The following is a 26,204-nucleotide window of genomic DNA, read 5'->3' as shown; positions in this document are numbered from 1 at the left end:
GGAAGATGCTGTGATAAGAGGATAATTTCATAAGAGATTTGTTCTTCCACCTATCATGATTGTTTTGATGATCTGTGCCTACTTATTTACATGAAGCTTTAAACTTTAAAATCATACATAGCCTAATGGATGACTTTTTTTCTTCACAGAGTTGTAGCTCTAAATTCACACAAGTCTGAAAAAAAGAAGAAACGTTACAAAGATTCTCTTTCTCTGGCTGCCATGATACGAAAATTTCAGAAAGAGAAGGATGCATTAAAGAAGGAGCCTAACCCTAAAATCCCAGTGAACTTAACGACCTCTTCTCTGAATAAACCCCCATCCACTGCTGTAGTGTTGGGAAATGATGTCTCAGACTTAAATCTGAACAGTGCTGATCCGGACCTCCCCATTTTTGTTGGCACAAATGAACACGAACTGTTTCAGGAAGCTGAAAATGCCCTCGAGATGCTAGATGATTTTGACTTTGACAGATTACTGGATGCTGCTTCTGATGGTAGCCCCCTCTCTGAGTCAGGGGGTGAGAATGGAAACACCACCCAGCCAACCTATGCCTCTCAGGTTATGCCCAAGGTGGTGCCTACACTCCCAGAGGGCCTACCTGTCCTTCTTGAAAAACGCATTGAAGACCTCCGTGTAGTAAGTGTAATAATTCCCTTGTTTCTTATTTGCTACATAAATATAATAAATGCTTTGTATAAGACAAAAATAATAACCCACAATCCCAACACCCATATAAATAAACAACTTTTAATTTTCTATATTTCCTTTTATGCATTGGCTGTATGCATAGGCCTTTGATTTTAAGTAGAAATATGTGTAACTATAGTTATAGAATCATATGGGTGACTTTTTATTATTTCATTTCATCTTAAACATTTTTTAAAATATTTATTTATTTTAGAAAGTAAGCATGTGCGCACACAAGTGAACACAAGGTGAGAAGGGCAGAGGAAGAGAGAATCCTCAAGCAGACTCCCCACTGGGCATAGAACTCAATGTGGGGCTCGGTCCCAGTACCAGGGATCAATGACCTGAGCCAAAATCAAGAGTTGGACGCTTAACCAACTGAGCCACCCAGGTGCCCCTCATCTTCTAAATGTTTTTCAGCATAAGTTTCATAAATACAATTTTTACTATAAAAAAAGTTGTGTAAAGACAACAGAGGGAAAGTATAGGCAAATAGTTTTATAATAGACATTACAAAAGTATACCTAAATTTGGTCCAAACTATATTGACATCCAGTTATTTTATAATTGCTTTTTCCATCTAATCCTTTCCAGCTTAGTAAGCATGCGTTCTTTAGTAAGCATGCATTGTGTTCCCATTAGGACAAACCTGAGAGCTGAGTTTAAGCATGTCACATTAGATACCTCTCCAGATGGACTTGGATTCATAATCTTTGTTTAACTAGCTACAAATCCACATGAATGTCATCACACTTACCCATTTAGTCTAGGGAGATAGTATTTTGACTTAAAATAACATGCCAAACCTAGCTTAAAATGCCCTTCTTGAGTGTGTTTATTTAGTGTGTTTATTTGAACCCATGCTATATTTTAGTTCTCATTTTTTCCCTAACTGTAAAAGTAAAATGCACAATACAAAATGTATTATCATACATAGGGAAAGATCCCCCATAAGCTGACATTCCCCATCCCCAACAAAGATAACCATTATTAAACTACTTATTTTTCTGGATTTTAATCCATGCAATTGCAAATATTATACTATTATAAAAAATAACTAATGGAATGGTAATGGACTATTCTACAGCTCTCTGCTTTCTCCTGGGATTATGGTAACCCAACCTAAGTCATGTTTTTTTTCTTTTTTCTTTTTTTTTCTAAGTCATGTTTTAAAATTTACTAGTCATCTTTATATTGTATTTATTTCTTGTAACTTTTCCTAAATTATAAATAACTGATTAGAGGAGTATTTGATTTATTTGATTTTTCCAGTAACTGGCCCACAGATCTTATTTTTAACAATTCTGTATTTTTTGTTTTTTTATTCTTTAGCATTTCTTCTGAAGTAGTGACTTAGTTCCTCTGTATTTTTACTTATTTTACTGTACTTCATTAGTCTAGAACGTAGAGAAGTATGTTAAAATATCTCATTGTATTTCTTAGATTATAAATTGTGTTTACTGTCATTTTTGCTTTATTTATTTCCATGCTGTGATGTTTGACCTATAAAATTCTGGATGGCTACATCTTTGCAGTCGTTATCATTTGAAGGTGACTTTTTGTATATTTAATGCCTTTTACCCAAATTTAGCTTTGTCTGATTTATTGTAGACTCCTTTCTCTTTATTTTTACATGGTACCTACAGGTTTTCTCATCATTTACCTTCAACCTCTTTGATTTTCTTTATTGTAGCACTTTCTCTTACAGCATATTATTTCCTAATTGACCTCATCTGAATCTTTTAACAGATGATTTTATTTTTTTACAATTGTTAAAATTATATAATCTTAGTCATTTTTTTTATCTTGTTTCATTACTCTTCTCTTTCATTTTCATTGTTTTGCTATTTTCTGTGCTTATTTTTCGAAAAGCATTCAATCTGTAGTTTCAGTAATAGATTTTTAATTTAATATTCTCAGCTATTTTGTGTAGGAAATATAGGTACTAGTTCTTTTTATGGTTTAAGAAACCTGGGGTAGGCTAAATAGCTTGGTCAGGTCCATGCAGCTAGTAAGTGGTAGAGCCAGAATTTAGCCACAAGGGTTCACTTGACTCCAAAATATGTGCTTTTTACTATCCCATGTTACTATCCCAGGTTCCCTAAAAACCTTTATTTTATTCTAGGTTTTAAAAAGTGTTAGTGATATGATCCACATTTTTAAAGATATTATTAATAATACAGCTCTTGTTTATTTAGCGGAAATCTGTAGTGTGTATTGAGTGCAGTGCTGTTGTGTTTCATATAGCATTTACCATTCAGGAGACAGCGCCCTGATTGGGGTTAGTGTATTTTACATACTGTATACTCTAATCCTCCAACAATCAGTTGAGGTAGATAGTCGTCGTCGTCGTCGTCGTCTTCTTCTTCTTTTTCTTCTTCTTCTTCTTTTTTTTTTTTTTTAAGATCTTATTTATTTATTCATGAGAGACACACACACACACAGAGAGAGAGAGGCAGAGACACAGGCAGAGGGAGAAGCAGGCTCCATGCAGGGAACCTGATGTGGGACTCGATTCCGGGTCTCCAGGATCACGCCCTGGGCTGAAGGTGGCACTAAAATGCCGAGCCACCTAGGCTGCCCAGGTAGTAGTCTTCTATTTAATAGATGAGGAAACTAAAGTTCAAAAGTTAAATGATTTGCCCAAGGCCACATAATTTTTAAAGGGCTGAGCCGTGACTCAAAGTCAGGACTTAAAGGCAGGCACTCAGGCACTCCCCGTATGCTGTGTTATATGCCATTTTCACTTCATAAACCGAATTGGTTAGTAGTAAGTGTGTTACAATATTGTAAAAGTTTTGTCCTATTTTATATACCAAAAACTATTCTCTCCTTCTCTGTAGTAGTCCTACCAGAGTTAATACAGCTGCTCCCTAACTCCTTAGTAGGAAATCATCAGTAAGACGTTTGATTTCAGTTACTGGTATCTATGACTTCTCTATATTTTCTTTGATATATGAGATGGTATTTTTTCTTTAGGAGGTGAGAACTCATCTTTGGCTCAAATGCTTATGTGTGTATGATAAGGAGTTGCTTCTTGTGGTTCTTTTCTTACTTTGTAATATTCTCCCACTATTTAACCTCTTGACTTTTTTTGATTCTCCTTCTTGAAGTTTAGTTTTCCTTATAGCTTTCATATATTTCTGCCCCCTACATATACCCAGTTTTCATTCTTTCTATGAAATACCGAGGCATGGCTTAGAAATTTCTTTTTATTTATTGCCTATAAAATGATCAAATAACTTGGTGGGTTGACAGAGTCAGCATATGGCTTGCTCAGATTATTAGATCAGGCTTCTTGATATTTTACATCTCATGGACCTCAACTACATTGTTTGTGATTTTTCCCAGTAGATTTTGCTTATGGTAGAGTGTGTTAGTATACTTGGTTTCTGGTCACCTGGTTGAAGTGACACACAAAATGATGAAATTAAGCTCATTGCATTAATTTTTGCTTATCCCTTGATAATAACTTCACCTGTTTCTTTGTTGTTAGTAACTAGATAGAACCTAGACAGGCTGCAGTATCTTTGTGCAGGGTTGCAGTGTTGCACAGTTGAAGTCAGAAAGCCTGTGATCTGAGTCCTGGATCCACCACTTAGTAGTAGTGTGATTGGGGGCATGTTATGTAACATCTGACAGATTTGGGTTCTTTGTTTGTATAATGGGAGCTGTCATGCCAGTGTCATTGGCTGTTATAAGGTTTAAACATGGTAATGAATATAACATATAGAATATCAGACAGATATTCTGTAGACACTCAGAAAGTGAGACATCTGCTTTCTATTATCTTGGAGACCACAGCAATAATTAATAAACCTATGGATAGTCAAAGTACACAAGATACCTAAAGCACTAAAAAGTCTTGTATGTATAATTTTGTTAATTTAGGAAGATTAAGAAAAATTAAATACAGATATAATATGAAATAGTGGTATATATGCTGAATTTGTTTCAACAGTGTAATTGCCTACTCATGCCAGGTACTAAGCTGGGTACAGAAGATACAAAGTGAAAAAAATCACAATAGCCCTCATTCTGAAGAAGTTTATTCTTTAGTAAATAGGTACGGAAACAAATAATGTGTTTATTGAAAGCGATATCAACAATCTTATGTTTCTCTAGGCTGCCAAACTTTTTGATGAAGAAGGAAGGAAAAAATTCTTTACACAGGATATGAATAATATTCTTCTGGAGTAAGTAATTATCTTCTTTAATTAAAAGATTATTTAAACTTTAAGAATTCATTTAAAAATATAGTTAGTTACAACTTTACAGGTTGAATGTTATTTTAGATTTAAATGTATTTTTTGTCACTTTATATGAAAGTGTCTTTCTGGAACAGTTCTGAGTGTTCATATTAAATGTGGTATAATTTTCCTTCTATTTTCATTCAGACTTGGGAAGAATAATTCCATTGGTATCTAACAAGGTTAATTATAATTCATACAAACATTTATAGCCAAATGGAAAGTATGGTTTAATATTCTCATTGTGAGGCAGGAGGGGGCCGTGTGGAGAAGACAGAGGGAAGAGTGGAAGGGGAGGCTGACTACTGAGACAGAACACAGATTGTATTTAAATTAGTGACGGTTTTGGGATGGCTCTGTGGCACAGCGGTTGAGGGTCTGCCTTTGGCTCAGGGCGTGATCCCAGTCTGGGGATCAAGTCCCACATCGGACTCTCTGCATGGAGCCTGCTTCTCCCTCTGCCTGTGTCTCTGCCTCTCTCTGTGTGTCTCTCATGAATAAATAAACAAAATCTTTTAAAGAAAATAAATAGTGACAGTTTTCACTCTTAGTTGGAGTTTGATACTGACGAAGCTGCAGGTTTTAAGGTTGTGGTCCAGTAAGCTATCCTTATAAACCTTTTGGTTTGTAAATTTTGACCATTGGTTGTAGAAATGGAGTGTATAATTGGCTGCAAGCAGAACTAGGTATAAAAAGCAATTCTGGAGAAAGCAGATTTTACTCCTCTGGCACGAACATAATGTGTGCCTGCCTGTGGTGGTTCAGTAGTGTGTGTGTGTGTGTGTGTGTGTGTGTGTGTGTGTGTGTGTGTATAAATAAATAAGCAGTGTTTCCAGTACTGTGTGTGAGTCCTGGTTGAGGAGTTTTTTTTGTTGTTGCTGGAGGTAAATATACATTGGAGGTAGTTTCTCATTAGATACAAAGGATGATGGATTGGTTTGCTTTGATAACTATTTTTGTTTGTTTGTTTTTCCCCCTCCCCCTTGATAACTGTTTTAATTAAGTGCAGTCTCTTTCTCCAGAGTACTTAAAAAATCTTGTTGGTGTCTTGCGGAAACACATAACCTAGTACACTACTGGTGTGATGACAGAGAAATTTCTTGTTTCTGTTCTTCTTTATTTTAGCCAGGGATTTTCAGATTGATTCTGTCTGCCTGGAAGCAAGGCAAATGCTTCCTGCCTATGCCAGCTCCTTTTACACCCCAGATTCAATAAACAGTGTAACCATTACTCATCAGAGCTGTCCCAGATTCTCTAATCAGGAATCTGACTGGCTTCTTTTTCTTTCCACTCAAGAGTCCTAAGCTTACTGGATCGGGTCCTTTTTCTGTGACTGAGACAGTGCTTTTTTATTTTACTCTTCTATAAGAGGGACTGACTTTTTCTTTCCTGAGAGAAACAAAGGACCATCCTTGGGACATAACATCTCAGATAAGCAGAATATCAGCAGATTACTCACAGGCTTTTCTTTCTCTCTCTCTTTCTAAAGATTTTACTTATTCATAAGAGACACAGGCATAGGGAGAAGAAGGCTCCCTGCAAGGAGCCTGATGTGGAACTCAATCCCAGACTCCGGGATCACACCCAGAGCCAAAGGCAGACGCTCAACTGCTGAGCCACCCAGGCATCCCTCTCTCTTTTTTTAGGTAATCTCAACACCCAGCATGGGAGTCGAACTCATGACCCTGAAATCAAGAGTCACATGTTCTACTGATTGAGTTGGGCAGTTGTCCCTCCCCTCCTTTAAAAATGTTTTTATCTTTAAAATTATTTATTTACTTATTTATTTAAAAGAAGGCTCCATGCCCAATGTGGGGCTTGGACTCAAGACCCCGAGATCAAGAGTTGCATGCTGCTCCAACTGAGCCAGCCAGGAACCTCCCCAACAGACTTCCCTTAATCCTCCCTATGTCTATCTTAAATCCTCCAGTTGTGTTGGAATCCATCTATTTTTTTATTTCGCTGAGTGTGCCTCCAGTTCTATAAGACATAGTATTCAGAGTTTAATTTTTTCCATTTTAATCACTTCTTTATGCCCGTGGCCTCTGTTTCCTTTTCCTAAACAAACATCCCTTATTTCTCTGGACTGAGTTGATCTTCTGAGGGTACATGGTACATGATTATTTTGGGTAGTAAATTCATATGAAGTTATCCGGGTACACAAGCTCTGCCTCAACCACTGTTTCCTTATGCTTGGTAGAAAGAGGGGTGAGTTTGTTGGAATAGGGGCCCTTTCTCTTTCTGCCTAATTGAATTTGACTTGGATCAGCAAATACATAACATACCAGCTTGATCTCTTCCCCTATTTCCTCTTTTACCTCAAGCATACATCTACTAACAAAGTCTTGATACTCTGCCTATGATCCCATTCCAACCTGAGTTCTGTTCAACAAATGCTCTAAAGTTGTTTAGGGACAGGAGGGATCTACATCCCTCTTGTATATTATTAATTAACACATCAACAGGCTTTTGAATTTTTGCTATAAGTAAAAAATATTGTGGATTTTGTGTTTTGGTTATTGCTGCCTAAGTCTTCAGTTACTAGTTTTCAGTGGTTCTGTTATGTGAACAGTAGTGGTAAGATATCTGGAATACTTGAGGAAAAATTCAGGAACTTCAGTAGATTCCTGAATTCATGTAGACTTTGCTGCTGCTGCTTCTTCTTCTTCTTCTTCTTCTTCTTCTTCTCCTTCTTCTTCTTCTTCTTCTTTTTTTGACTAGTATTTTCAAACTGATTGAATGAAATATATATTCTAGGGCTTTTATTTATTTATTTTTAAATATTTTTTTTATTTTTATTTATTTTATTTTATTTTTTTATTTATTTATGATAGTCACACAGAGAGAGAGAGGCAGAGACACAGGCAGAGGGAGAAGCAGGCTCCATGCACCGGGAGCCCGACGTGGGATTCGATCCCCGGTCTCCAGGATCGCGCCCTGGGCCAAAGGCAGGCGCCAAACCGCTGCGCCACCCAGGGATCCCATTCTAGGGCTTTTAAAAAAAGATTTTATTTATTTATTTGAGAGAGTGAGCTCATGAATTGGAGGGGAGAAGCAGATTCCCCACTGAGAAGGGAGTCTGACATCGGCTAGATCCCAGGACCCCAAGATCAGACCTGGGCTGAAGGCAGACAGACACTTAACTGACTCAGCCACCCAGACGCCCCTATATTCTGTTTTTTTATTTTTATTTTTTAAAAGATTTTATTTATTTATTCATGAGACAGAGAGAGAGAGAGGCAGACACAGGCAGAGGGAGAAGCAGGCTCCATGCGGGGAACCTGACATGGGACTCAATCCTGGATCTCCAGGATCTTGCCCTGGGCCAAAGGTGGTGCTAAAACGCTGAGCCACCCGGGCTGCCCCTATTCTGTTTTTTTTTTTTTTTTTTTTTTAATTTTTATTTATTTATGATAGTCACAGAGAGAGAGAGAGAGGCAGAGACATAGGCATAGAAGCAGGCTCCATGCACCGGAAGCCTGACGTGGGACTCGATCCCGGGTCTCCAGGATCGCGCCCTGGGCCAAAGGCAAGCGCCAAACCACTGCGCCACCCAGGGATCCCCCTATTCTGTTTTTTAAAAAGAGGGAGAAAGATGCCTGGTTGGCTCATTTGGTAGACCTTGTGACTTGGGTTGTCAGGTCAAGCCCCACATTGAGTCTATGTAGGACTTACTTTAAAAAAAAAAAAAAAAAGACTAAACAGAGGAAGTTGATGGGATAAGAAGATATGTCATATATATCAACGGTGGGGAAATGACTATTTCTAGAATTCTGTGTGAAAATACAGGTAAGACTAAGTATTCCTGAGCCAGAAGAATCTTGTTTATAAAGTTGGCCATTGTTTCATCTAATGGATTCCTATGTTGAGTTTCTTGGAGGCTTCTTCAGAGGCAAATAAGAGCCTTGTAAAGATAGGAATACAATAGTGGGTTTCAAGCTCATTTACTCACAAAACCCAGTGTTTGTCTTCTATTGCATTATCAGTGGATGATCCCAGTATGTTTTTATCCATTTAGAACCTGTAGTGATCGCATGTTCATAATTTATTATCAGAGGTTTGAGACCTACCCATTGTAACTTTCATGCATGGATATCTGCTTAGGGTTAGACCTCACTGAAGGAAGCAAAAGAACCTGGTGGATAGAAGGAGGCAGGCTCAGGGAAAGTTTGTTGCTTTAGGAGAAGCTTTATTTCTCTGAAATGTGAAAATAACTAAAATTTAAACTTTTCATTGCCAGGTGTTTTAGGTACTTCTTAGGCCTTAGAAGATTGGAATTCTTAGAAAAAAAATGTGTGAGGGATGTGTGCTTAAAATATACTGTTCTCTGGTAGGAATTTGTATATATTTGTGATAGACCAATCCATAACCTTTAGGGTTAATATGCTTCTCTAATTTTTACCTAGTAATGGCTTAGGAGCAGGGAGTCAGCTCTTTGTGTTTTTCAGTTTCTCCCCTCTTTGGAAACCACTGATTTTTATAAGTATGTCACTGAGTCACTCTATTTTTATTTGGAATCTCTTACTACTTGGAGTTTCTATTTTATTTTCAGTCTCCACTAACTTTTTTTTTTTTTTTTTTAATTTTTATTTATTTATGATAGTCACAGAGAGAGAGAGAGAGGCAGAGACACAGGCAGAGGGAGAAGCAGGCTCCATGCACCGGGAGCCCGATGTGGGATTCGATCCCGGGTCTCCAGGATCGCGCCCTGGGCCAAAGGCAGGCGCCAAACCGCTGCGCCACCCAGGGATCCCTCCACTAACTTTTAATAATGGGACAAGCCTTGAAAGTCTCCTACCTAGAGACTAGACTTCTAATAAAGATCCACATATGTTATTTAGCCAAATGTTTATAAACAGAATTCATGACAATAGTGATTGTTTCCCATATGATCCTCTGCATTTAACATTCTGGTTCTAATAGATTCTAAACTTTTTTCCATTTATATATTGTGTTTCACTTCTCTAATACCAAGAATTTTTATTGTCAGCGCTAAAAGCATAATTTTCCACATTTTGTTGTTCCTGAAATCGCAGTGTATCTTATAAGTGGTGGATATATTTCATATGGGAGGATTTCTTTTTTTTTTTTAATTTTTATTTATTTATGATAGTCACAGAGAGAGAGAGAGAGGCAGAAACACAGGCGGAGGGAGAAGCAGGCTCCATGCACCGGGAGCCTGATGTGGGATTCGATCCCGGGTCTCCAGGATCGCGCCCTGGGCCAAAGGCAGGCGCCAAACCGCTGCGCCACCCAGGGATCCCGAGGATTTCTTTTCTTCCCCAAAAGCTGTTAATTGAATTTTTGGATTCATCTTTAAATTGTGAAAAGTATTTGTTAAATCTCTGCATCTTCTCTAGAATAGAATGTGATGATTTGGACATGGTTTTTTGCCAAGAGTCCCAGGTTGGTCTTGGCCTTCAAATTAACATCTGTTCCTATCGTTCTACAATAGCAGTTCCCATCTTGGAAGAAACCTCAATTATTTATTAGTAAAGTTGTCTGGTTGAGAATATGGCAGCTGTTCAAACTTTTTTTTAATGACTCTTAAGCTAAATACCTATTTAACAGTTTATTTATTTTTGCTGTAAAAAACTAATTTACAAATGGAAACAACTGAAAAATTGGAATAAACGGGACAAACTATTAAATATCTAGTTTGTGCAATGCAGGCACAATAAGGGAGACAAGGATGGATGAAACAGTCTGTATATGTAGCCAGAAGGGCTTCACCTTTTCCAGATCTGCAGTTTTTTCCAACATGTCTAAAGAAAAAGTATTCTAAATTCATTGAAACTGTGTGACTCTCTAGCTTAGCAATTGCAATGGGGGAGAGAGGCTGTGAAATATCTCTAAGGAGATGAGCTTCTGTTTAATAATAGGGTTCCCGTGCTTTACCCAAAAATGTAGGCTTAAATGTAGACTTTGCCCCTCTTCATCAGAAATTATTCACAGGGACACCTGGGTGGCTCAGCGGTTGAGCGTCTGCCTTCGGCTCAGGTAGTGATCCCAGGGTCCCGGGATCAAGTTTCGCATTAGGCTCCTTGAGGGAAGACTGCTTCTCCCTCAGCCTACGTCTCTGCCTCTCTCTCCCTCTCTCTCATGAATAAATAAAACCTTTAAAAAAATGATTCACCAGTTTATTTATGGTTATATAAATTATCTCTACATTTTTTTCCTTGAAAAATACTGTCTAGGAAATCATAGAATGATAAAACGAGAGAAGAGTCACTCTTCTAGTGAGCCTTTGCTTCCTTGCTTGTGTTGGCACTTAAAAGAAATTCTATACTATTTATTTGTTGTTTTTGTTCAGCATTGAGTTACAGCTACAGGAACTAGGCCCTGTCATTCGTAGTGGTGTCTACTCCCATCTTGAAGCTTTTGTGCCATGCAACAAAGAAACACTGGTAAAACGTCTAAAGAAGTTACATCTCAACGTCCAGGTAAGAGGAGGAATAATAATATCCATATCTGGAGGCTTATAGCTGGTTTCTATTTGGGACTTTTGCATATTAGTTGCTTTTCAGTCTTACTGTATGTATTGAATAACTATAGGAGTTATTAAAGACACATTGGATCTCTTGGAAAAATTTACTGTTCAACAATTGATAAATCTAGATGAGAATGTTTTTTAAGGCGTCGATTCTTGGGCTGGTAAATTAACTTTAGGTCCACAGCTGACACAACTTTACCCTCAACAACTATCTGACAGATTTATAACTCAGTTTTTTTATTACTAAAACGATTCTATGCAGATATGTTCACACCTATCTTGCACAAACCAATGGAAAGAAACACAGAGTTACTTGTAAACTTAGAGATTTTTTTGGTGTAATCATCCATGTTTTGCTAGATTCTCCTGGTAATTGTCCAACTTTGAATGCTTCCAGTGGTCAGAAACATTTCATTGTAATACCAAAAAATTCTTCCAGGCACTGAGACAAATCCAAGGGCTTTCCACCCAGATGCTTTCTACCCTGTTGGTCCTAATTGTACCTTTGAGTCCACTCATAAAACTAATCATTTGTCACTTTTAGAGCTTTCGTGTTTTTGAAAGCTTCTATTATGTCCCTTCTTTCACTTTATGTAAAATGGTTTTTAGTACCTTCACTGTTCTGATTACTCTTCCCATAATTTATTTGATTACATATTTTTAAAATATTTATAACCTGCAAGTAATGGAAAAGAATTTAAATGCAGTTTAAGACAAAAAAGGACTTCTTTTTTCTATTAATAAAAGTATTTCATGGAAGTAAAAATACAGCCAGGAAGGGATAGGAACTGATCCTTTGGATTAATTCTTGTTTCTCTCTACCTGTCTCCCCATGTCTCATTTTTATCTTTCTGTGTGGATCTGAAAATAAGATTATCCTCAAGGTTTTATATTACAGAAAAGCGACACACACAGACTGACTGAGAACCTCTCAACTCGGTCTAAGCTCTTGGGTTCTGATTATACTATCTTGGGTCAACCAAAATTTTTCTGGCCACATAGCACAACTTGGCTGTCCAAGGCCCCCCATGGCTCTAACGAGGGATTGAAGGTGGTGCCCTGGACCACTAGTAATGTGATCTGACAGGCATAGAATTCTTTATTATAGGTATTATACTTCTGTTAATAAAACAATTAAGAGTCTGCCACATGCTAGGCATGGAGCCTGCTTGAGATTCTCTCTCCCCCTTTCCACCTCCCTATACACACACTCTCTAAAATAATAATAATAATAATAATAAATAAATTCAGAGTTTTTTCTCAGTTTAAAGCAGAGTAATAAATAAATGAAATTTACTCGAGGTCACAGATTTTATGTCTGTGCCTGGCTCCTTCAGACATTGACAGTTGGAGCTTACTGCCATACATTCAGATGACAGAAATGGTCCAATAAAAAAAGATCTAGAGGTAGGAGAACTTTTTGCATATTATATTTTCTAAGGAATATTTCAGATTTGATGTTTGAAGTTATTTAATATGCCTGTTGGTTGTAGAAGGCATTTATCTTAATCCTTGCTTTTCTTTATATGGTTTTATCATGTACATTTATAATCCCTGAATACTATATTGTTGGATTTTGTATATTCTTGAGCTTCAAATAAATAGAGTGATATTATCGCCATACTTTTCTTCTGCAGCATACTTTTAAAAATGTATGTATGGGGATACCTGGGTGGCTCAGCTGTTAAGCACCTTCCTTCAGCTCAGGGCATGATCCTGGAATCCTGGGATCGAGTCCCACATCAGGCTCCCTGCATTGAGCTTGCTTCTCCCTCTGCCTGTGTCTCTGCCTCTCTCTTTCTGTGTCTCTCATGAATAAGCAAAATATTTTAAAAATTAATAAAAATAAAAGTATATGTATGTATGTATTTATTTATTTATTTGAGAGAGAGAGAGCATGCACACCAGCAGAGGGGAAGGGCAGAGGGAGAAATAGGCTCCTTGCTGAGCATGGAGCCCGACACAGGACTTGATCTTAGGACCCTGGGATCATCACCCGAGCCGAAGACACCTACTGAGCCACCCAGTTGCCCCATTCAGCTTGCTTTTTTACACTGAACATTATGTACCTCAGATTTATTTGTCTTTACGTGTGGTGAACTTCATTTTTAGAGTACATTTGCTGTACAATCTATAAATATATTCAAATTAATTTATTCATTTTACTGTTGATGGATATTTGGGTTGTTCCCAGACAGATAGTCTCAGCTACATAATTAAGAAATGATCACCTTGGGGGATACCTGGGTGGCTCAGTGGTTGAGTGTCTGCCTTCGGCTCAGGTCATGATCCTGGGGTCCTGGGATCAAGTCCTGCATCAGGCTCTCCATAGGTAGCCTGCTTCTCTTTCTGCCTATGTCTCTGCCCCTCTCTCTGTGTCTCTCATGAATAAATAAATAAAATCTTAAAAAAAAAAAAAAAGAAGTGATCACCTAGGAACCATGATACTAAATGTTCATATTTTTTTTAATTTTTTTTTTAAATTTTTTAAATTTATTTATGATAGTCACAGAGAGAGAGAGAGAGGCAGAGACACAGGCGGAGGGAGAAGCAGGCTCCATGCACCGGGAGCCTGATGTGGGATTCGATCCCGGGTCTCCAGGATCGCGCCCTGGGCCAAAGGCAGGTGCCAAACCGCTGCGCCACCCAGGGATCCCTAAATGTTCATATTTTTTAATGGAATTTTTATAGCAAACACTGTCATATGTATAATAATACTTACTAATTAGCATGCATGAAAATAGTAAGTCTTCCAGTTTCCTCTTTCTTTTTGGCCTTGACCTTGCATTTTTGCTTGCCAGTGTAGGTCACAATTAGTAACAATAAATGAAAGAACAGGATGCCAACATCCTGTTGGTAGTCACCCAAACCAAATTGCATGTTCCATTGTTGGCAAAGCAGTATCTCCTCTTGCGGTACTGGTTCCCTATCCTAATGAGGATCAACTAGTAGTGGTCTGCACAATGTAGATTTTGTTCTTTATTTAATCCTAAAGTGTCCATATAATGTATTGGCCAAACGGGCATTTTTAAGAATGTAAAGGAATACATTGTGTGTCAACTAAACTCAAATAAAAATTTTTAAGAAAAAACACTATTAATTATGCTGGGGTAACAAGCAAAAAGTGGGATTCTCATTGGCTGCCTGGAAAGTTTGGTTATCCTAATTTTATATCCAGTTGCATTATGAAAAGTCATTGTGGTAGAAGAAATGTTTGGATTTAAATATGTTTTTAAGGAATATGTTTACATTTCAAATCTATAATCAGTATCTTTTGAGGATCTGCTTTAATTTTTGTAAATATGTTTTAAAAAGCTCTTAGTATATTTTTTTTGTCAGGATGATCGTTTAAGAGAGCCTCTGCAAAAACTGAAACTGGCTGTTAGCAACGTCATGCCTGAACAGCTATTTAAATACCAGGAGGACTGCCAAGCTCGTAGTCAAGCTAAGTGTGCCAAGTACGTGCCTCTTTTATTTGCACCAGCTTTGCATTTGAGAAATATCTTTAGCTCATAAGGATTGGTCTTATATAGACTGCATCACCAAGTAGAAATCCACATATGCCACTGAAATGGTATAATTGAATATTTTCTAAGTGACACAGCACTTTCCATTCAATTGCTTTGGTGTCAGAAGCAAAAGGTCTCTTGATTTAGTGTATGGGTATGATCAGAGCAAGAGCTGGCACTGGTCAGATATTCACATGTCAACCAATTTGACTGGATAAAGTTGGACACAAATATTTCCTAAACTGAAAGATAAGTATTCATGGCCTTATGTTACAGTTTGAAGACCTCATTTACCAAACCATTTTATAACACATTTCAAAGTATTATGTATAAAATTAAGCAATTTAACAAGTGTCTCTGGAGTATATCATTGGCACTATTGGGTTAAAACTCTGCTTCATAAATCTTTTTCATTTTTAGGTTGCAAACAGATGAAGAACGAGAAAAAAATGGATCCGAGGAAGACGATGATGAGAAGCCAGGGAAACGTGTCATAGGACCAAGAAAGAAATTTCACTGGAATGACACCATCAGGTAAAATTTAACCAAAGCCTTCACTTTTAACCAAATAGATAATGCAGAACTAAGGTTTCTAATAAAAAGAATATACAGTAAATAGAAGAGTAGATTGGAAGCTACCAAAGATTAGTGTGTAGGAAAATTCATTCCATTCAGGACCAAAGGAAGATTCATTTGGTCCTGATATTCTTAGAGCGCTCTCACTTTTATTTTCGTATCCTATTTTTTTATAAGCTAATCTTCTAATAATTAAGTGTAAGTCATACTGGTTTCAGAAGGTGAAGTACTCCATATACTTGTATAATCAGTCATCTTTTTTACCAGTATTTCAGTACTCCAAGTAGAGGGTTTGGCTCAGGACTATCCTTTCAGTCTTTGGTGCCTAGATGAAAGGTATCAAAGGAAATTGTTTCATACTGGGGATTTGGCTGTAGTGCAATGAGTGATGTGTATTGGAAATTATTTATCTTCATGTCATCTTCTGAATTCTTGAGATAATATTCTTTATTATTGCTGTCAGATTTATGTGCTTTTAAAAAAATCTGTTTCAAGCTTAATTTTCCACAATTTTGCAGTCAAGATTTATATATAAATATATATTTTTAATCTGTTTAGAACTTTGTTATGTAACCTTGTTGAGATCAAATTGGGATGCTATGAGTTAGAGCCAAATAAAAGCCAGTCCGCTGAGGATTATCTTAAATCCTTTATGGAGACAGAGGTGAAACCATTGTGGCCTAAGGGCTGGATGCAGGCAAGGTAAGAAATATGACATCCTAGATTTTACTTTACTTTCTTATTATTGCTATTATTAAAGATACATATATATACACACACGACATTCATTTTGCTAAGAACCTAGTGTGGTTAGCATTCTATACAGTCATCTCAGATGACCTCTGCTTTGAAAACTTCAAGCACTGAAAAGACAAAACAATCACATGGACCTGGAGATACAGAGATTCATATAAAGAGTGATATTTTTTTGCCAGCCACTTTTTCCTTTTTGCACCTGAATTCGCTAATAGAGAAATGGGAGGAGGAGAAGATGGTTATGAACTTTGGGAGGGGAACTTCACAGGGGTATCAGGAAGATAAGGAACCAAATACAAAATTGAGAGATAGGAAAAGACACCCCAACCTTACCTTCTGTTGAAAATAGTCAATGTAGAGTGGTATCTCAAAAATTAAGAGTAGCCCAATTTAAAGTTTAAGGAAGTAAGAATGTTAAAATTAATAAATTTGGTTATCTCAAACTCTCATTTTAAAGTGTTCCATCTAAAATCAACAAAACATCTGTTGATCTGTTAAAGATTTAAAAAAATAAATGTGCCATAAAAATCCCCACAAAATAGATTATTGAATTTACTCTGTGCCATTATAACTCTCATTTGATAAATAAGTAATAGACTGTTGAAAATCATGTAACTAAAACAAAGTGGCGATCATTATCTGTTACACAAAAATGATCATGTTTTTTTAACTTTTGCAGAATGCTTTTTAAGGAAAGCCGGAGTGTACATAATCATCTTACTTCTGCTCCGTGAGTAAAACAGAATCCAGATTACTTCATTTATTTTTGCTCACATTATGTGCTTTAATAAACAAAAGTACTATTTATTACTGCTAGGTGAAATAGTACTTTTTTTTTTTTTTAGGTGAAATAGTACTTAAATGTACATTTAGATAATCTCCCATTTTACGGTAGTAAAATACTTTAAAAAAGTAACAAAAAAAAAGTTCTCAGGCTAGTCTCCAAAAACCTGAATCTGTGCTGCCTGAGATTTGGTAGTTAGGAGCCATGTAAACAGGAAGGCTCTGATGGTTTCCTTTGTTCCTGGGCTGCCTTCCCTCCAGTTCTTTGGTGTCCTCCTTCTTTTCCCCTCTACGACCATCAGTGTGGCTAACCTATAGCTTTGTGCAGTCCAAGATGGTTTCGTATATATGCCTGCCTTGCCTTGCCTTACAGAGTGTTTTATTCCACAAAATTAACTTATTCTTCATTTCCTTCCCTTCTGCAAAGCTGAGTATTCCCTTAGTGATATGATTACTGAAGAAAGGTCTCTTAACCTGATAGGCAGTAGTAAAAGCTGCGGTTTTTGTGGTTGCATGTTTGGGTGAATATGACTTGACTAGAATTTTATTTTTACCGACAACTTGGGGCCGTTTCTCTATAGCATAGAAGTGTGGTAATAGTTAATAAAATATTAAATTAGCAGGGTATGAGAATTTATGGATCACTGTAATTCAGTATTCTAAGAGGTCTGGTTAGCAATATTACGGAACTCTGCTTGTATACAATTACAGTGGAAATTTTTTACAACTCTTAGAAAGAACACTTTGTTAGCATATTGTCAGAGTTGTATTGAGTTGGTTGTGGTTTTCAGTTTTTGCTGTTTTTATTGCTGGTGGTTTAGTTATCCTGGGGTGGGGGGAAATATATGTATTGGTGTCAATAACATTTCTGGCCTTTAACTTAACCATAGTTATAAAATTACATATGTTTTACAATTCAGATATAAATAATTCCTTTAAACCTAAAGCAGATGTTTATATAGATCCTTTCTCCCAGTTTTTTTTTAGTAGCTATATTACTATGACTAAGTTCTATTTTGTATCAGAAAGTGGAAATCTATGGGATACGTGGGCCTGGACATCTTTTGCCTCAATAGTCTTTATTAAAAAAACTTTGAAAATTACTTTTGTTTTAATGAAGTTGAAGATTGACAGTTTTTTTTTTTTTAAGATTTACTTACTTACTTATTTATTTATTTATTTATTTATTTATTTATTTATTTATTTATTTATTTATGATAGACATAGAGGGGGAGAGAGAGAGAGGCAGAGACACAGGCAAGGAGAGAAGCAGGCTCCATGCTAGGAGCCCGACGCGGGACTCGATCCCGGGACTCCAGGTTTGCGCCCTGGGCCAAAGGCAGGCGCCAAACCGCTGAGCCACCCAGGGATCCCCAAGATTGACAGTTTTAATCAAGATATTTTTTAATTTAATGGATAACATTTCAACATAGTGAAGTTGAAATAACCAGTGTGAGATATTTTAGCTTGTTAACCCTTTAATTATCCAACAGACATTTGAGTATTTTCTCCTACTATGGAACCTGTAAGATTTTTTTCGTCTTCAAACTTTTTCACACTGCTTCCCAAAGGTACCAAGGTTCCGTGGTAACTTTTTTGCATTTTTTGTTCTGTCATTTTGACATTTATTTGAATTTTTATATTAAAATAATTTTCTTTAAAAATAAAGATTTTTTTTGTTTTAAAAATAATGCCCCATTTATAACTTCTCCCCAAATTATGGTTTAATTTGAGCTGAAAGTTTCTTGAAGTTCATTTTCCTATAAATAATTATAAATTCTTAGCAGTTCTTTGAAGTGAGTCCTTAGGCAGCTATGTTACCCTACCTTGAGGTTTTTTTTTTTTTTTTTAATTTTTGAGTATTTGCATTTAATTTTTAAAAAAAACCTTTATCTACAGTTCATGTTTTGCTAATGGTTTGGCCTTTCTTTCCAGTTGATTGAAATTGAAGGAACTGTTACTGTATATTCACATATAAACTGAGCACTTACATATAGTTCCTTCCTACATAGAGTTTTCCAAATAGCATAAGAAATTATTTACCCATGTAATGACAAGATTATGTTATAATTTCCTAATGAGTGACCTAACTGCTACTGAAATGGCCTCCTTTTTCATTTTTTGTCTTAGGGCAAAGAAAAAGGTGATTCCTGCACCTAAACCCAAAGTGAAGGTAAGTATTAGTCATGATTGGGGAATGTTGAAATACATTCTTAAGATGCAAAGGATATATGTGGTTGTTTTTTTTTTTTTTTTTAAGATTTTATTTATTTATTCATGAGAGGCAGAGAGAGAGAGAGAGAGAGGCAGAGACACAGGCAGAGGAGAAGCAGGCTCCATGCAGGGAGCCTGACATGGGACTCGATCCCAGGACTCCAGGGTCAGGCCCTGGGCTGAAGGTGGCACTAAACTGCTGAGCCACCTGGGCTGCCCTATGTGTTTGGCATAGGTAGATAGGTACCATACTTTTAAGAAGAGTGTTTTTAAACTTTGTAAAAATCCTAGAACTATTGTATTTCAGAGAATTAAATTGTAAGATTTAGCCTAATATGTTAAAAGTGCTCTATCAAATATAACAAATATCCTTTAAAAGCATAGTTGAGATTGCAAGTATATGAGAAATCCATAACGCCCAAAACAAGCTGCTGCCAGTGTTAATCTGTCATTGAAACTTTGGTTGCCTTTAGGTGCCTTTGCTGATTTTCATCAGTTGCTTTATGATTTATTTTTAAATATCTTCTCAGAGCACAGCAGATAGGGTTTTCTTAGCCTTATATAGGTTAGGAATTAGACTGAAACTATGGATAAACCTGGGAACTTCAAAGGATAACATCTTTAGTAAAAGAAAGGACTAGAAAAGAAATCCGCTCATCAGCAGAAAGATAAGAAACTTGGGTGTCTTGGCCTGAGTTCTAGAAGTCCTTCCTGAGAATTTTCCCTGGTTTCAGAGTTTAATTTATACTACCTACAAGATCTGGGAAATTCTCAAGCTTTGAAAATAACTTAAAGGTATTAGATTAGTTATTAACCCAGGGCAGATGACAAATCACATTCTCTCTGGAATAATGCCATTTCATTCCAGGCCTCAAAGGCTTACCACATATATACTATGTCAAACAAGAGCTTAAAATCTGAAAATACAGAATATATAAGGAAATAAGTTACTATGAGTGAGAGTCAGCAGAAACATTTGACAGAATTAGATCCCTGAGAAGGGCAAGTGATGGATTTATTGGGTTTAGAAATAAAGGAATCTAACTTGTTTAATATTTAAAGGAGAAAAGGGGATAAAAAATACCAAAATAGATAAAGCAGAGTTGGGAAAAAAAAAAAAAAAACAAGTATATAACAAGTGAAAATTGTAATAATTCAAAAGTAAAATTGTAAAGAAAGCCCACATCTTTAGGTTTTGAACTTTCACCCTAGCTTTCATCTCTTTAAATAGATGAATTTCCTTGCTTATGAGGTCATTGCCAGAAGGTCAATATTTGTTACTCTGTAGCCTTCTTAACTTTTAGTATTAGAAGCTCTTTGTATACAGAGTAAATAGTCCTTCTATACCTCATTTGTCTTCTAATCCAAATAATACTGAGCCAGTATTTCTTCACATCTGTTGAGTTCATGCTTTGCTTGACATTTTATTTTTAAACTTCTAATTCTCTCCATAAAGTGTTGATTAAATTTTAATGCGTGTATTCAAACATATGATTAATTTATCAGAATTCTAATGGTGACAAGGGTGGTATAGGGGAATTAACCTGTTTTTTGTGTGTGTCTTCGTGATTAAATTACCGTTTCGTTTTCCCCAAAAGGAAAAACTATTGCTGATTTGTGTTTTTCCTATCCTGCCACCCATCAAATACCTATTTTAGTTATAAAGGCAATAAGAAAGTATAGTAGAAAATGCAAATGCAGAAAAGTAAGGAGAAAAGTAGAAGTATCCAGGGAAAAAAAGCTCTTCCTTTCTGGTACACACTCACCATCCCTTCTTCTGTATCTCTGTCTTTGCCATCAGTCCTTCCATCTATCCAAACAGCCATTCATTTGTTCAGATTGAATTAACATTTTATAAATGGGATAACCTACTTTTTAAACTCGAGTATATGCCCTGGAAAATCATCTCTCCTGGTATAAATTTATATAGTATGCCGGTGGATATATTTAACATTACTTTTATAAGAAAAAATCAATTTAGGGGCAACTGGCTGGTTCAGTCAGAAGAGCATGCAACTCCTGATCTCAGGATGTGAGTTCAAATCCCATGTCAGGTGTAGAGATTATTTAAATAAAAAATAAAACTTTAAAAAAATAAATAAATAAATAAATAAAATAAAAAAAAAAACTTAAAATAAAAAAGTTATTTAACAGGTACTTGGCTGGTTCATTTGGTAGAGCATGCAACTCTTGATCTCAGGGTTGTGAGTTCAAGCCCCACATTGGGCCTAGAGCTTACTTTAAAAAAATATTAAATAAATAATCGTAAATAAAAATGAAACCAGTTTATTCTTTTAAAAAAATAAAAAGTTACATTAAAAATCCATTTATATTGGTAATGCTATCGTTATTATTCTGATATATTTCCCCACCCTCAGTTTCTGTACTTTTTAATAAAAATGGTATTTTCACTAATGATAATTGGATGGATGGCATGTCAAAGCAAACGTGTATCATAGGTATTACCCATTTGTCTTAACAGTTTTGATCTCAGTGCAGTTACACTACAGAATTCTGAGAGGCAGCAGGCTTTTCAATCAGGACTTGTAGAATAGCAGCTTAGAAAAACTGCTGAGGAAGTTAGAGTTTAACAGCCTTCTTAACAGCTACTTTACTGTAATACCTTAGAAGGTGATGGTAAAGACACTTCCTCTCTATTCTTTCCCCACTCAGGTTTAGGTAAGTGCTGTATAAATTGATGTGTAATTCGGGACGCCTGGGTGGCTCAGCAGTTGAGCTCCTGCCTTTGGCTCAGGGCATGATCCCAGAGTCCTGGGATCGAGTCCCGCATCAGGCTCCCTCCAGGGGGCCTGCTTCTCCCTCTGCCTATGTCTCTGTCTCTCTCTCTCTGTCTCTCATGAATACATAAATAGAATCTTAAAAAAAAATTGATGTGTAATTCAAGACTTTGGGGTTAGGTTTTTTTGAGTTTGTTTTTAAGAAACTAATCAAAGAAACTTTGAAGTGCTTTTTATGTAATGGTTTTAATTCTTCTTAATCTTAAAATTGATGAGTCAAATTCCTTATATTTCTCTTTTAAGGAAAATGGTTGCTTTTTTTTTAGATTTTTTTTTTTTAATTTATCTGAGAAACAGGAGAGAGATATCATGAGCAGGAGGGGGGCAGAAGGAAGGGAAAGGGAGGGCTCCACACTGAGCACAGAGCCCCACACAGGCCTGATCTAATGACCCTGAGATCACGACGAGCCAAAACCAAGAGTCGGAAGTCCAACCGACTGATATATTATCATCCCCGGCGCCCTGAAACAAATATTTTTTAATTCTTTTGCTCTTTGAATATTTTAAACTGTGCACTAATTCTCTTTTCCTTGAATTTTAAGAAACTTCATTTTTTTGGAAAAAAAAATACAAAATTCTCTTAGGTATTCAGAATTTTAATTCCCAGTACCCTTGTTTTCTTAATGTATAGTGCCTTGCTCAAAGTAGGCATTTAGTAAATACCTGTTGAATAAATTACAGATGACTTCTACCATAATGAATAGAAGACATAATTTAAGTATACTTGGATTGAATCCCAGTTTGATGTACCACTTTCTCTACGTACTGAGTATGGGTGGCTACAGGACAGGGCATACAGAGGCAGAAATACAAGGGTCCAGAAAGTGAGCATTAGTTCCTAGCAAATCATACCTCAGAAGAAGGGTAGTGTCTTAGGATAAAGGCAGAGTTTCTCCTACGTACAAGGAGAATAAAAAGAAAGTACTCTCTGAACAGATGGATTTGGAATAGTATCTGAAGATCTGATGCAGGTGGGTGGGGTGAAGGAGGGTTTCACCAATAGTGTAACTAGTATATGAATGCTCTTTTGGCTTGGTTTTAAGTCTTCTTAGAAGAGCTTACTAAGGCGTAGCAGCTGTGTTTAATGGATCAGATGCTCTGGCTTATGAGGACAGTTCAGTCAGGAGCTCTGTCCTCAGAACTGCTTTGGTTTTTTCAGTCTACAGATACCAATAGAATTTTAATCACTGCAAGACTTTCTTAGTCCTTTTAAAGACTAATACTTAGTAACTATTTATTAATCATTTAATTTGTTCCACTATAACGCTGTTTATGCTAGGAGTGTAGTCCAAAAAAGGACCAGAAAACTCCTGCATCCCTGGTGGCTTCAGTTGGGGGTCCTTCCGTGAGCTCTAGCACATCTGCCGTGGCCTCTACCAGCTCCAGCTCTATGACAGCGCAGGAGACCATCTGCCTTGATGACTCCCTAGATGAAGACCTTTCTTTCCATCCACCTGCACTGGATCTTGTTTCTGAAGCTTTAGCTGTTATCAACAATGGGAACAAAGGCCCTCCAGCTGGCTCAAGGATAAGTATGCCAACTGCAAAACCTCGTCCAGGACTGAGAGAAGAAAAGTTAGCAAGCATCATGAGTAAACTGCCGCTGGCTGCTCCTAAAAAACTAGATTCTCCTCAGACTGCACATTCATCAAGTCTTATTGCTGGTCACACAGGGCCAGTACCAAAGAAACCCCAGGATTTAGCTCATACTGGCATCTCTTCAGGCCTTATTGCTGGTTCTTCAATTCAGAACCCTAAAGTTTCCTTGGAACCTCTGCCAGCCAGGCTGCTTCAACAAGGACTACAGAGGTCGAGTCAGATCCATGCTTCTTCCTCTGCACAGACCCACGTGTCCTCTTCTTCCCAAGCCCAAGTTTCTGCCTCCTCTCATGCTCTGGGGACACCAGAGGCCCAGGATGCTTCTTCGTTAACACAAGTAACAAAGGTGCACCAGCATTCAGCTGTCCAACAAAACTATGTGTCTCCATTACAAGCTACCATTAGTAAATCACAGACCAACCCAGTGGTGAAATTAAGTAATAATCCCCAACTTGCCTGTTCATCCCCGCTTATTAAGAACTCGGATAAGCCACTTATGTACCGCCTTCCCTTATCTACTCCCTCACCTGGAAATGGTTCTCAAGGGTCCCACCCCCTGGTTTCTAGGACAGTACCCAGCACCACTACCTCCAGTAACTATTTAGCCAAGGCTATGGTGTCACAGATGTCCACGCAGGGTTTCAAATCTCCCTTCTCAATGGCTGCATCCCCCAAACTTGCCGCATCTCCAAAACCTGCCACATCTCCTAAACCCTTGCCCTCACCTAAGCCTTCTGCCTCCCCCAAGCCCTCTCTGTCAGCTAAGCCTTCGGTATCAACTAAACTTATTTCTAAATCCAACCCCACTCCCAAGCCTCCTGTACCCCCAAGCTCTTCCAGTCCAAATGCACTAGTAGCCCAGAGTAGCCACTCCAGCAGTAACAACCCAGTCCATAAACAGCCCAGTGGGATAAACCTCAGCAGACAGTCACCCACCTTGAATTTGCTGCCCTCTAATCGCGCTTCAGGCCTTCCATCCACAAAAAATCTTCAGGCCCCTTCAAAGCTCACAAATTCCTCATCCACTGGAACTGTTGGGAAGAATAGCTTGAGTGGAATTGCAGTGAATGTACCTGCCAGCAGAGGTAGCAACCTTAACTCAAGCGGAGCGAATAGGACTAGTCTCTCTGGGGGAACAGGAAGTGGAACACAGGGTGCTACTAAACCGTTGTCTACTCCACATAGACCATCCTCTGCCTCAGGGTCTTCAGTGGTAACAGCCAGTGTGCAGGTATGTATGTTCTATACGTTCAAGGGATAAAGTGTAAGATTGTGTGATCTTTCCTGTGAGTCCATTTAATAACCATATGTATAGCTTGTTTATAATAGCTTCTTACAACTTATAGACAAGGAATGTTCCTGGTGCTGATGTCATAGTAATGGGGATACTTGGTGGATGAGGTTTTTGTTGGGATGTGGATTTTTTTTTTTTTTTTTTTTTGTAAAGTAACTCATACATGCTATCGCAATTTTTGAAAAACACGTAAAATGCATATTTAAAACTATATGTTGTCAAAAGTCCAGAACAAATCAGTGACTTACAAGTTTAACAGACTCTCACTTGTCTCTCTTCTCCCCTTCTCTAGTCCCCCTTTCTCCTGGCAACTTCTTGATTTTTTTACTTAATCAAATTTTACATTCATGGGTTTTTTTCCTGTAATCATTTGTCTTTTCAAAAAAATTTTTTATTTTGCATGAATTTTACAGCTGTTCATATAGAACTCTTCACCAGATTATTGTCAGTATTCTTTTATACCACAGTTTCCCCATTTGTGAGTTCTTAATTTAAATTTATCTCACAGTTAGCAGGAGTGCCTCACTCAAGGAGTCTTTTCAAGAAGGCTAACTTGAAACCTGTTTTACCGTAGCTCGAGCATACCTGATGATTTCTGTGCTGTCACACTTGAGTATGTGTAGACTTCTTGGGTCACTGTCTCCCTCCCAATCTTATAAATACTGTTCCACTGACCTTTGCTTAGTATTCAGGATTATAGGGAAGTTGTAGGCTGTCCAGTATTTTGTTACCTCGTACGTGCTTTTTCTGCCTAAATGCCTAAGATTTTCTCTTTTTCCTTGAAATTAAAGTATCAAATTTAATTTAATTTTAATTTTTAAATTTTAATTTTTGTTGATTTTGTACCTAGAACGTGGTAACAGTTTTCAGTCTAATAACCTGGTGGCTTTTTCAGTTCAAGAATATTTTGTCCTGTGATGTGTTTCATTATCGTTTCTGATCCATTTGGCCTAGGTTTGTTGAGAACTCTGTATCACTCCTATTTCATCTCTTTCTTTCCACAGCCTGTCACTATTTTCATTTTTCTGCCTCTCCTTATATTCTGAGACTTGTCAGATTTGTCTTTCACGTGATCAGTTTGATTTCTTAAATATTCTTCCTCCCTGTCCCTCATCCCAAAAAGTAATACATATTCACTGTAGGCAAATTCACAAAAAAGAAAAATCACCCGTCATCCCACCACTGTTTATATTTTCCTGTTACTTTTTTGGATTCTTGTCAAGAAAGTTAGTTTCACATAAT

General features: G+C 37.1%; 1 protein-coding gene across 3 annotated transcripts in view; it reads left to right on the top strand.

The window, feature by feature from the left end:
* The window catches only part of UBN2 (ubinuclein 2), a 68,094-nt gene that overhangs the window by 29,136 nt on the left and 12,754 nt on the right, over window positions 1–26,204 (top strand). For 2 of the 3 annotated variants that reach the window (XM_072762910.1, XM_025982235.2), the window contains exons 6-14: window positions 150–639; window positions 4,816–4,886; window positions 11,254–11,383; window positions 14,773–14,891; window positions 15,363–15,476; window positions 16,077–16,220; window positions 16,954–17,004; window positions 19,188–19,230; window positions 23,349–24,899. In XM_072762910.1, the coding sequence (XP_072619011.1) occupies window positions 150–639; window positions 4,816–4,886; window positions 11,254–11,383; window positions 14,773–14,891; window positions 15,363–15,476; window positions 16,077–16,220; window positions 16,954–17,004; window positions 19,188–19,230; window positions 23,349–24,899 (2,713 nt within the window). The remainder of the gene's footprint in view (window positions 1–149; window positions 640–4,815; window positions 4,887–11,253; window positions 11,384–14,772; window positions 14,892–15,362; window positions 15,477–16,076; window positions 16,221–16,953; window positions 17,005–19,187; window positions 19,231–23,348; window positions 24,900–26,204) is intronic. The other variant, XM_072762911.1, reaches the window with a different exon arrangement.

This window comes from Vulpes vulpes, chromosome 7 (genome assembly GCF_048418805.1).
Source record: "Vulpes vulpes isolate BD-2025 chromosome 7, VulVul3, whole genome shotgun sequence".
Lineage (NCBI taxonomy): Eukaryota > Metazoa > Chordata > Mammalia > Carnivora > Canidae > Vulpes > Vulpes vulpes.
This window is presented reverse-complemented; position numbering and strand designations above follow the sequence as displayed.